The sequence below is a fragment of the Olea europaea genome, chromosome 14, assembly GCF_002742605.1.
Source record: "Olea europaea var. sylvestris chromosome 14, O_europaea_v1, whole genome shotgun sequence".
NCBI lineage: Eukaryota > Viridiplantae > Streptophyta > Magnoliopsida > Lamiales > Oleaceae > Olea > Olea europaea.
In genome coordinates this window covers 4,683,568-4,694,305 of record NC_036250.1, presented here as the reverse complement: position 1 = coordinate 4,694,305, position 10,738 = coordinate 4,683,568, and the positions used below count along the sequence as shown (strand labels likewise).

The following is a 10,738-nucleotide window of genomic DNA, read 5'->3' as shown; positions in this document are numbered from 1 at the left end:
AAAATAAAATAAAATGATTTGTAGAGCACGAGCACGAGGATGAATAAAAACAGATGAGTTTTCTATAACAAGTTGTTTCCAATAAATCGGAATCGACTACATAATCTTCTTTAACAACAACAGACTATCCTAGAAGACAGTTTCTGGCTGATTCAAACTTGAGCAAAAGTTTCTCAAATTTTAGCCTGAAAGATAACTTTGAAATCAACCTTCACAAAATTACAAGTATGAGCAGTAAAAGGATCTTGATCATCATTTACATAAGTTCAAATTGATGCACAGCTAGTTTTATTACACGGTCCATAGAAGGCCATAAGACGGTAAATTTAAGCTAGTGAAAAGCAGCCTTAGTAGGCATTCTTCCCTTTTGAGGAAAAAAATCTGCTAAAACTCCGAGAATGTTTCTCCGGCGTGCGGGTAGATGAAGAAGAGGAGACTGACTTAGTGGGCCGGTGTTTTGGACGCTTTGAACTGACTGGTGATTTCAATAGGTTGTTCGCTTCGGAGTCTGATGGACTAAACACGCTGTACAGATCCAGGGGAGACTCGGAGACTGCCCTTTGCAAATTGATAGAAGAACCGGCATCTATCTCAACTGGATCAGTATCTTGCAAATTTGTGCAACTTATGGTTGGTACTTCCTCATTGAAGCCTTCACCCTTCCCACTCCTTCCACTACATGGAGAAGCCATGGATTCTGATTGAGGACACAAAGTTTTCAATTGCTTACCCAGAAGATATATGGTTTCTTGACACTCAGCTAGTTTTTCTGACGCAGCTGCCAATTCTTTCTCCTGAAAGAAAAAAAAAAATGTGCATATTGGACTTGACCATTCTAGTTAAAGAACGTTTTGAAGGGCAATCTTAGTAACAAAAAGTTGCAAGAAAACTGATAGAAGTGCTAGATACTTTCCAACAAGTATACTACATTCACCATTTAGAAAGATGATATTGTGGTATAAATGGTAAACTGAGGGAATGGAAGGCCAAATGTACATCAAATAGCAACAAAAAACCATGAATTTCCCGCGGATTAATAGACTAAGGAATTACCAAAAGAATCCATGTGCAGCCAAGGGATGAGGCTTAATCAAGGTTCAGATAAAATGGTTTGTTTCTTGAAAACATCAAACTAAGGTTTGTCTTGAGGAATTTAATCCTCAAGCAAAACCAAGACCCAAAATTTTTAAAATCATTTCATGCATTCTTTACTTATTTTTGATTCAATTGCAAAATTCAATTGTTTAGAAAAAGGCATCAATTTAGAATTTCAAACATAATTGTGTTAACTCCACATGGTTGAAATTTTGCCCACACTGTACCCACAACACTGCAGGCTTCAAGAAAAAACATTGATCTATATAACAACCAATGGCAACACCAGCGTTTTTCTCCAATTTCTGGTTTTTGAAGTTGTTCTCAAATTAAACTAGTTGTAAGTTCACATTTCACGTGCCTATCTGAACAGTCTATCTTCATAACCTCTATTCAGTTTTTGGTAGAAAATAAAATAATGCTTGGTATACACTTCCATGACACATCAACAGGGAGTCTTTAATTAATCACAGGGAGTTAAAGATTTACAAAAAGAAATTAAATATTTGATATTTACAACAAAGAAACCCAAGAAGAAGCTGACATGGAAGTAGGAACTGATCTTGGTGGTGAAAAGTTCATAACAATTTTACTTGTAGTATTTATGCATATGCTAAAGCAACATGTCTCACGTAAAGCTTTGAGGACAAAACTTTATACAGATCATATTGACTATAGATAACTTAATGGTTTAAATGCTGAAAATGCAAGATCGTTTAGAAGTGTCACCTGGTTAGTCTTAGCATCATTATCAGCTGTTGAATAATTCTCAATCCTGAAATAAAAATATAAAGAATAACCCCATCAGGAATTAGAGAGCAAAAACTTCAGTCATCCACAAAGTGATTTCAATATTTCAACAATAAATTGCATAGATAATCAGAGACCTAAGAACAACTACAAACCAAAAAGCTTAAAACAGGCAAGTAAAGACGTTTGAATCGACAAGATCTTCTCCAAAGTCAATTGTTATGACACTTTTATCCAATTTAAGCGCAGTAATTGCAAGTGTATAAATACAATAGATGCTGTGCAATAGACCTTAGTCCTACGGACAGCCTAAATGCTCGTCTGAACCTGGAAAAATTCTTTCTAGTGATGTAAGTTGAGCCCTTGAAAATCCACGTCAGGTTTAGAAGAAGCATGAGTGCAGGAAGCTGACATAAGGAAAAAAATCGTTACTAACCTTTGCAGCTGCTCCTGGAGATCTTTACATCGGGTCAAGGCACCTTGATGATTTCTTCTCTCCTCCTGTAGCTCATTATCAAGACTTACTATTTTTCCATGTAGGAGATTTACTTCAGTTTGTAACTCCTCTGCCCGAGTTTCAAGTGTTTTGTATGACTCAGCCATGCATTTAAGCTGTGTCTCAGCCAAGCTGTTGGACTTCTGAGCTGATGTCAATTGTGACTTCACCTCTGCGAGTAGCTGTTCTGTTTCAAGCAACTGAGACTTGGTGCTTTCCAAGCTTTCAGTACATGTAGCAAGATCAGTTGCCACATTATCCTTCTCCAATTTCAATTGTTCAAACTCCTCCAGAGAGCATTTCCATGAAGTAGCTGACGAATCAGAGGTTGGCACAAGAGTCCCATCATTAAGGAAGTCAGGATCCGAATTGGGGTCAGAAAAGTGAGCACTGCCATTTGGATATCTTTCTCCAGATAAGTCCACGACAGCCTTGCTCTCTGGTAAGGCAATCTTGTCTATACAATCAGAACTGCCTGTTTCAATTGCTGAATTTTTATATCCTAGTACATTAAAGTGAAGCTCGCTTGCTGTGCTTAATACATGAGAAAGATCAAGAACAAAAACAATCAGATCAGTCCTGTTGTTCATAACTTTATTATATTTGGCAGAGAACATATCCAGTTTGTGGTTCACCTCATCTCCATCAGGAGATGTTCTCTGTATGGCCTTGGCCTCTTTATCAAGAATCAGTACAAAGTTGTATATCTGAGAAATGGCAACTTCTAATTCTCGGTTAATGGTGTTTGCAGTATCAATACATGGTTTACCATCTCCAGACAATGACATCTCCTTTTCTACAGTTATATCAGCATCCTCAGCAGAGGTCTGGCTATCAACTACAATGTCAGAAAGAGTTGCCTCCGCAACACAATTTACCGACTGGTGATGCAGAGTATCATGCATATCCTGTAGAACACTTCTAATATCCTGTAAAACTTTTTCCACATCATTCTCCTCAGACTTAGACTCAAGTACCATTGAAATTCTTGATTTTAGCTGCACAAGGATGGGAAGGTCAGTTTGCAGCAGAGCTTCTGAATCACAATGCTCCCTAGAATGGGAATCTGCACCACAGGTGACTTCAGTTGAAGTTTCATGGTTCACAATCTCAGGTTTTGCGTTGCCTTCATTAACTCTTATATCTGAAGTGGAAACTGCTTCACATGAATCATTATAAGCTAATTTCTCCATCTCCAGGAAGTCATCCATGAAGCCTAGATTACTTGCATTTTGAGATTTCTGCAAACCATTGACATTCTTTTCCTTCTTGAAATGAGAGAGCTCAGACATCGATGATGTAGCCCATGATCCAGCACAACTCACAGCATCATCATTTCCATCTTCACACATGATTGTAAAGCTTGGTGGAGTGCTAGTGTTTTGACAGTATAAACCTGCAATTGGGATCTGATCCTTAGATTTTGAAGGACTTCTCTGCTCACCATTAGCATGCAGTTGTGCTTCTAAACTTCGTAGCTTGCTGGCTGTCTTCGCACATATACTCCTAGAGGTTTGAAGTTCACTATTACGCTTTGCCAATGCTTCTTTTAACATCTTTGTTTCTTCTTCCATTGCTAATTGACGTTCTGTAAGAAGCTCATTCTCTTTCTGGAACTTTTGCATGTTGTCAAGCGAAAATTCAGGCATCGGGGACAAATGAGGAGTAGAAGGCTTTACTGGAGACCTTCTTAAATGGGAATCCCCATAATCCCTGCCCAAATTCTCAACTTCAAGCTTCATTTGAGCTAGTGCAGCTGGACCGGGCAATTTCTTTCGAACAAGAACTCGTAACCTTTGACACTCCGCTTCAAGCTTGCTAATTTTCTTTACTCCTTCTAGATGCTGCTTGTTTGCTACTTCTGCTGACCGCACACTCATGTTCTTTTCCTCATTATAAATTTCAGCCTCTTTCCTAGCAATATGGAGTTCATATTTGAGTGAATTTATTTCCTTCTCGCAGGATTCAATGTTGCTTCTCAAGTGTTCAATCTCCGCCTCAGCTAGTGATTTTTCTTCACTTAGCTTGATCAGCATGTTAGAGCGCTCTTGCAAAGACCTTGATAGTGTGGAATTTTCAGCATCAGACCTGAGTAATTCTTGCTCTAAATTAGCTATTTTTGCTTCAAGCTCGAGCTTCATCTGGTCAAACTGTTTTGTTTTGTTAAGAACAACTTCATGCAGTGTTTGATCATGGTCTTCCTTCAACAGTCGTATCTGTCTCATGCATTCCTTTAGTGCACCATCCAAGTGTGACGCCCGATCTTCAGCAGTAAGCTTTAACAGAGTGACTGATTCCAGATGATTTTTCAATGTTGCAGCTTCTGATTCGGCCTTTTCCCAACCTGAAAAATTCAGTCATTAAGTTTGATGGCCTTGTACTACATATTTGATATGCAGTCTTAGACATGACTCTAAAAACACGATTTACTTAATTTTCTTTCTTAGTATTCTTTAGTACCATCTAATCCACCTTACCAAACACAATAGTATTGTTTCGAGGAAATGAAAAACTAATGTAACAATAACCTAAATAACTTATTAGCTTCTTAAATGTACGAGTCAGATACACACGAAACCTGAGACAGCCTCTTCGGCAACTTTAGCATGTTGTTTGACCAAGTTTTCTTTGTCAGTCATTTCTGAATGGACTGCAGATAGTTTTTCATTTAGTTCCTGTATTTCGCCATCCAAGGTCTTCACTTGCTCATTGTAGGACTTCACTTGATCCTCCAATCCAGTTAGATGTGTATACGATTCCATTGAAATTTGAACATACTTTGGTTTTCTATTATCCTGTTTTGTCTGTCCAGGGATATACATTTCATGGTAAGGATATAAGCAACAATCAAAGCAATTTGATCATTATTGAAAAGGCCTAGAAGGGAAAGTAAAACTGCAAATGTAGATAGGAGAAAGCAGTCATAATAGAATTTTACACTAGTTAATTTCCACAATCATCAAGCCGTAAAAACAGAACAAGATAATCAAGTGTATGAATTGTACAATCTAGCAAGACATCCTTTAGAAATTCTTTCCAGTCACTGGTCCTTATATATTAGAATCTATGCACATTGTGCTTAAATATTCATCCAGAAAATAATATTCCTGTTCCTAGATTTTCTACGGGAATAAATTGTTTGTTCATTTCTTAAATACAAGTACAGCATACTATATGATATTGAAAAACCTGAGCCTGAGTTGCAGCTGCATCTGATGGGGCAGTAGAAGAGACTGATGCAGCAGGGGGTGCTTTCTCAGCCGCTTGCTTGTCAGATGATTTTCTCCTCCAGGGCCAACTTCTTTTATCCATTGCAGTCTGTTGATGCAAACAAGATAACAAAAAGGTCAGCTAACATAATTCTCACTAGATAAGTATTATCATTTGAACTGCATAATGCACCAGATAACAACCAATGAAAAAACCACCAACATTATAAACAAGTCAGTCTATAATTGTAGAAATACTATTTCTCCATCAACTAGAGACCCAGGTTTTATGGTTTAAAACTGTGTTAAGTAAAATGCAGAATCGCTTCTAGAAACGCCTAGTTAGATGTTTCAACGACTCCACAACCTTTCTTCCAAACATAGTTAATTTACCAATGAGACCAAACAATGCTAATTCTCAAAATTTTACCATCCAATTAACCAACTGAAGCCAAATGCATTCCAAAACTCCTTATGGACATGAATTTAACTAAGCAGGCCAGAACAAATACAGGTTACGGGTAAAACAGTTGTCTTACTGGGAAAAAGGTCTGAAGATAGACTAAATAATTCAATGAACAAACTTAAATCAATAGTCAGTACATTTACCATCTCGAATTTACGGAGAAAACACGGTGATGGTTTCAAGATTTAATTGTAAATTGAGAAAATATTTTGAGAAATAAGAAAGAGAGTAGTTGAGACCTAAACAATCAAAAAACTTCCACAACAATAAATAATTGGAGGATTAGATAAACGTATACAAGATATTATTGTCAAATCTTCAAGGAAGATTCTACATTAGAAAAATAATGAAAATTGTAAGCCCTGCAACCACCCAAAATATTCAAGAATAAGGCAGTGAGGATAAAGAAAATGATAGGAAATTAGAAAGAGTGCAAAAATACCATGAATGTGACATCCCCATAATATAACAAATTAATACCAAAAGAATAATGTTATACCCAAAACACTTGCTACATGCAAGGATCGAAATTTGGCCCGAGCTTATATTTTCCATCATCAACAATATGAAAACAACAATTAATCAGGCCATTATTCACACCACTCCATCTAAGAAGGATACGAATCCACCTTTAAAAATTTCACAAAATAATTTAAAACTTTCTATCTAAAGAACTATAGAAAAATCAGTAGAAAACTCAACTTCCCAACACAGAAAGGAACAGAATTAGTACTATTGTCTGAATCCAAAATGTATACTAATATTTAACTATTGAAAACATGGATTCCCGAAAAAGATTTAAACACGAGTGCATTGCAAAGAAGATTCACAAAATGATTTAATAATTGCGAACCAAAGATGATAGTAACATTTCATTACCTATTAACACTGATTTAACAGAGCCACAGCTGTGAAAATCTGAAATAAAAGCAGAAGACAAGATGAAAGATACTCTCAAAACTCAAACCCAGAAGCGAAGTATTTTTCTTTTCTTTTAAAAAAGAAAAAAAAAAGTGGGGGAAAAAGAGAAAACCGCACCTTGTGAAGCGAGAAAGAGAGATTTCAATTGCTATCCAGAACACAGAAAACAAAGCAAAATGAACAACAAAACAAAAGTCAACCAACTTTTAATCCCTCACTGACGCAATCCATTACCAGAACTTCAATGTAACGGAAGAAGAACTTTATATACTCATTACATACGTGTCTGTGCTAGTGAATAATAAAAAATTCCCACTCACCAGTTATTACTGTAATTACTATAGGTAGCAATGCAACTTGTGTGCAGACTGTGAACTAGTGGTGTAATTTAGAAGTTAAGATCTGGGTCTTAAAATGCATTCATTTTACTGTGTGTATGTGTGTATTAGAGAGAGAAAAAAGAGGAAGAGGTGGTGGCAGTGGTGAAGTGGTGGGGTGCATAGGTGAGGGGTTGATATATTCTATGTTAGGTGTCACTTAGAAGCTGAAACCTTGGAAAGGTCCAAAACATCAGCCCTTTAATTTTGGAAAATATAATAATAATTTAGCCCCCGTATGACCCCCATTTTTTTAAAATGAAAATGAGAAGAATAATATTTTTAAGAAAAATGAGTGATTGAAAAAGAAGGGCAAATTTTCGATTTACGTGTAATATTATTTTATGAAAGATTGTATAGTTAAAAATAGGAGAGAGAAAAATAGAATACGATGTAATTGAATTTAATGAGAATCAAACGGGGCTTAAAGTCATTTCAAAGAAATAAAATAGAAACAAAATGTTAAATAATTGTTTAATTAAAGGAAATTTTATTGTATCCGGGTATTTTATGGTGAATAAAAATTAATTAAAATAATAATTGGGAATCTAGGTTAGAAAAAATAATATAAAATGTGGTCATGTAAATGACTAAGAGCCTGTTTGGAAGTGATTTTTTCTCTCAAAAAATTGATTTTTTGATCGTTATTTCACTATTCCAGCCGTCACAGATGAACCCCACTTTTCTCCTAACGGTCAAAAAATCAATTTTCAAATTCACTCCCAAACATGCTCTAATTAGCCATGAGAAATGAGATATTGGCAAGTGGGTCTTATCCGAAAGTAATCTACTTTGTCAAAAGTCGTTTATCCATTTGTATAATCCTGTGTACTTATAAAAAGTCTGATTATTGTGTCTATTTGTCTGAAGTTTGAAGGACAGTCTTTCATTATAAATCATTGAAAAACAAAAATAAAATCTTCAATTATACAAAACAATGAGTCCCTAGGTTTTTTCATTAGTATCCAGAATTCTAATATGTAGCTACATAAGTATGCTTTGCTATTACATTTTCTGAAAATTCTTAGCATTAGAAATTGTGATGCCGACCACGACGATTCACTAGTATTTGACTTCTTCTCTCACAGATGAACCCCACTTATCTCCTAACGGTCAAAAAATCAATTTTCAAATTCACTCCCAAACATGCTCTAATTAGCCACGAGAAATGAGATATTGGCAAGTGGGTCTTATCCGAAAGTAATCTACTTTGTCAAAAGTCGTTTATCCATTTGTATAATCCTGTGTACTTATAAAAAGTCTGATTATTGTGTCTATTTGTCTGAAGTTTGAAGGAGAGTCTTTCATTATAAATCATTGAAAAACAAAAATAAAATCTTCAATTATACAAAACAATGAGTCCCTAGGTTTTTTCATTAGTATCCAGAATTCTAATATGCAGCTACATAAGTATGCTTTGCTATTACATTTTCTGAAAATTCTTAGCATTAGAAATTGTGATGCCGACCACGACGATTCACTAGGAAGAGTTGCCATCCTAAGAGCAGGCCACATTTTGGTGCCTTGAATTGGATGTTTGTTTGTGATTAGAATACTTGAGTTACAAACGACAATCCACCAAGAAGAGTGGTGCTTATGGATAGGATGCTAGACAATACTTGCATCTAATAATATTATTAGAGCACTCTTCGATAATATACGTCATACATGTAGATGTCGACGACCTTGTCGTACTGTAATGGGAAGGGGAGTACGTTCGAAGCATGACACTAGGTGCTTATAAATTAGTATGAGTATATCTAAACATGCAGTAATAAATTCATGCCCGGCCCAATTAAGCAACCTAGCATGACATGTGTGCTTGACTTGGCCCATAGACTATCCTTATCAACTTAATATAAAAGTACGGTATATAATAGAATTTATAAATCCTTCAATCAAGTCCTATTTAAAACTATGCAATTAATAGGAAGTATGTAATTTTTGTAGTTGCAAAGATCCAAGGATGGAGAAGCCACTCATAACTTGGACCACAAAATTATGAAAATATTCCAGAGTGACAATTATGTGTTGGTATTGAGGACAATCATTTTTATTTTCCATCTTTAGAAACCACCATGAAGGGCCCGCACAGCATAATTATATTTTGGTCTTGAAGAAATTAGAAAAGTGGTGAAAAGGCATAAAATTTTCTGTAATTAAAAAAAATTATAATCTAGAATACTTGAGTTACAAACGACAATCCACCAAGAAGAGTGGTGTTTATGGATAGGATGCTAGACAATACTTGCATCTAATAATATTATTAGAGCACTTTTCGATAATATATGTCATACATGTAGATGTCGACGACCTTGTCGTGTTGTAATGGGAAGGGGAGTACGTTCGAAGCATGACACTGGGTGCTTATAAACCAGTATGAGTATATCTAAACATGCAGTAATAAATTCATGCCTGACCCAATTAAGCAACCTAGCATGACATGTGTGCTTGACTTGGCCCATAGACTATCCTTATCAACTTAATATAAAGTACGGTATTTAATAGAATTTATAAATCCTTCAATCAAGTCCTATTTAAAACTATGCAATTAATAGGAAGTATGTAATTTTTGTAGTTGCAAAGATCCAAGGATGGAAGAGCCACTCATAACTTGGACCACAAAATTATGAAAATATTCCAGAGTGACAATTATGTGTTGGTATTGAGGACAATCATTTTTATTTTCCATCTTTAGAAACCACCATGAAGGGCCCGCCCAGCATAATTATATTTTGGTCTTGAAGAAATTAGAAAAGTGGTGAAAAGGCATAAAATTTTCTGTAATTAAAAAAAATTATAATAGTTACACACTTTACGGTATTGAAAAAATTAAAATTAATCAACAATCAACCAATTATAAAGATTCTAATATTTTAAACAAAATCATTTGTTACCAATTAGATGTTGTTTGGTGGTGGGGACTAAATTAAATATTTAGTAAATTTTGATTGAAGTTTTTAAAATGTGTGATTGAAAAGTTGTGAAACCCATGAAAGTGTGATTAATATCGGTTGTTTGACTTTGCCAAACAAGGACTTAGTTTTTTTTTTTTTTAATAACACGATTACATGCTAATAAGAAAGAAAGACAGGTACCCCGAGACATAATTCAGTGGTGCAAAGAATAGAGATGATGTTATCTCAGCTTTACTGGCAGTCGCAGTGTGAGGGTTCGATTCCTGAAATATGAAATTGGACTCTTTGTGAACACCAGTGTATGGGCAAGCTCTTGTTATCTAGCATGTTAAGGCATATTCCGCGATTTACCTCTCTCACGATGCTCTATAAATGAGACGGGACGTTGAGAGCTCTCAAGATTGGAATTCAACCTTTTTATAAGAAAGAAAGACAGGTATGCGCGGAAATACGAAATAGTAACTGGCAGAAGCTTTTCTAGAAATTTTGTGTCATAGCTATGTAGG

At 35.5% G+C, this 10,738-nt stretch overlaps 1 protein-coding gene across 3 annotated transcripts; it reads right to left on the bottom strand.

The window, feature by feature from the left end:
• Positions 1–56: 56 nt before the first annotated feature.
• On the bottom strand, positions 57–7,441 carry LOC111408864 (filament-like plant protein 4). 3 transcript variants are annotated; one of them, XM_023038677.1, is made up of 8 exons: positions 7,258–7,441; positions 7,055–7,085; positions 6,896–6,934; positions 5,531–5,659; positions 4,920–5,145; positions 2,282–4,685; positions 1,825–1,870; positions 57–794 (listed from the first exon to the last, which is right to left on the bottom strand). In XM_023038677.1, the coding sequence occupies exons 4-8, from the start codon at positions 5,651–5,653 to the stop codon at positions 348–350; spliced, it is 3,246 nt and encodes a 1,081-aa protein (XP_022894445.1). In that variant the 5' UTR covers positions 5,654–5,659; positions 6,896–6,934; positions 7,055–7,085; positions 7,258–7,441; the 3' UTR covers positions 57–347. The 3 variants fall into 3 exon arrangements, with proteins under 3 accessions (XP_022894445.1, XP_022894444.1, XP_022894446.1); XM_023038676.1 differs by having other exon boundaries at positions 7,055–7,441; XM_023038678.1 differs by lacking the exons at positions 4,920–5,145; positions 6,896–6,934; positions 7,055–7,085; positions 7,258–7,441 and having other exon boundaries at positions 5,531–5,654.
• Positions 7,442–10,738: the final 3,297 nt, after the last annotated feature.

Excerpts from the sequence above, each read along its gene's own strand:
- LOC111408864 (XM_023038676.1), bottom strand. The coding sequence starts at position 5,653 with ATGGATAAAAGAAGTTGGCCCTGGAGGAGAAAATCATCTGACAAGCAA. Across the intron at positions 4,686-4,919 it reads TGCCGAAGAGGCTGTCTCAG|GTTGGGAAAAGGCCGAATCA; the intron begins GTTTCGTGTGTA and ends TGAATTTTTCAG. Across the intron at positions 1,871-2,281 it reads CTCCAGGAGCAGCTGCAAAG|GATTGAGAATTATTCAACAG; the intron begins GTTAGTAACGAT and ends TTTTTATTTCAG.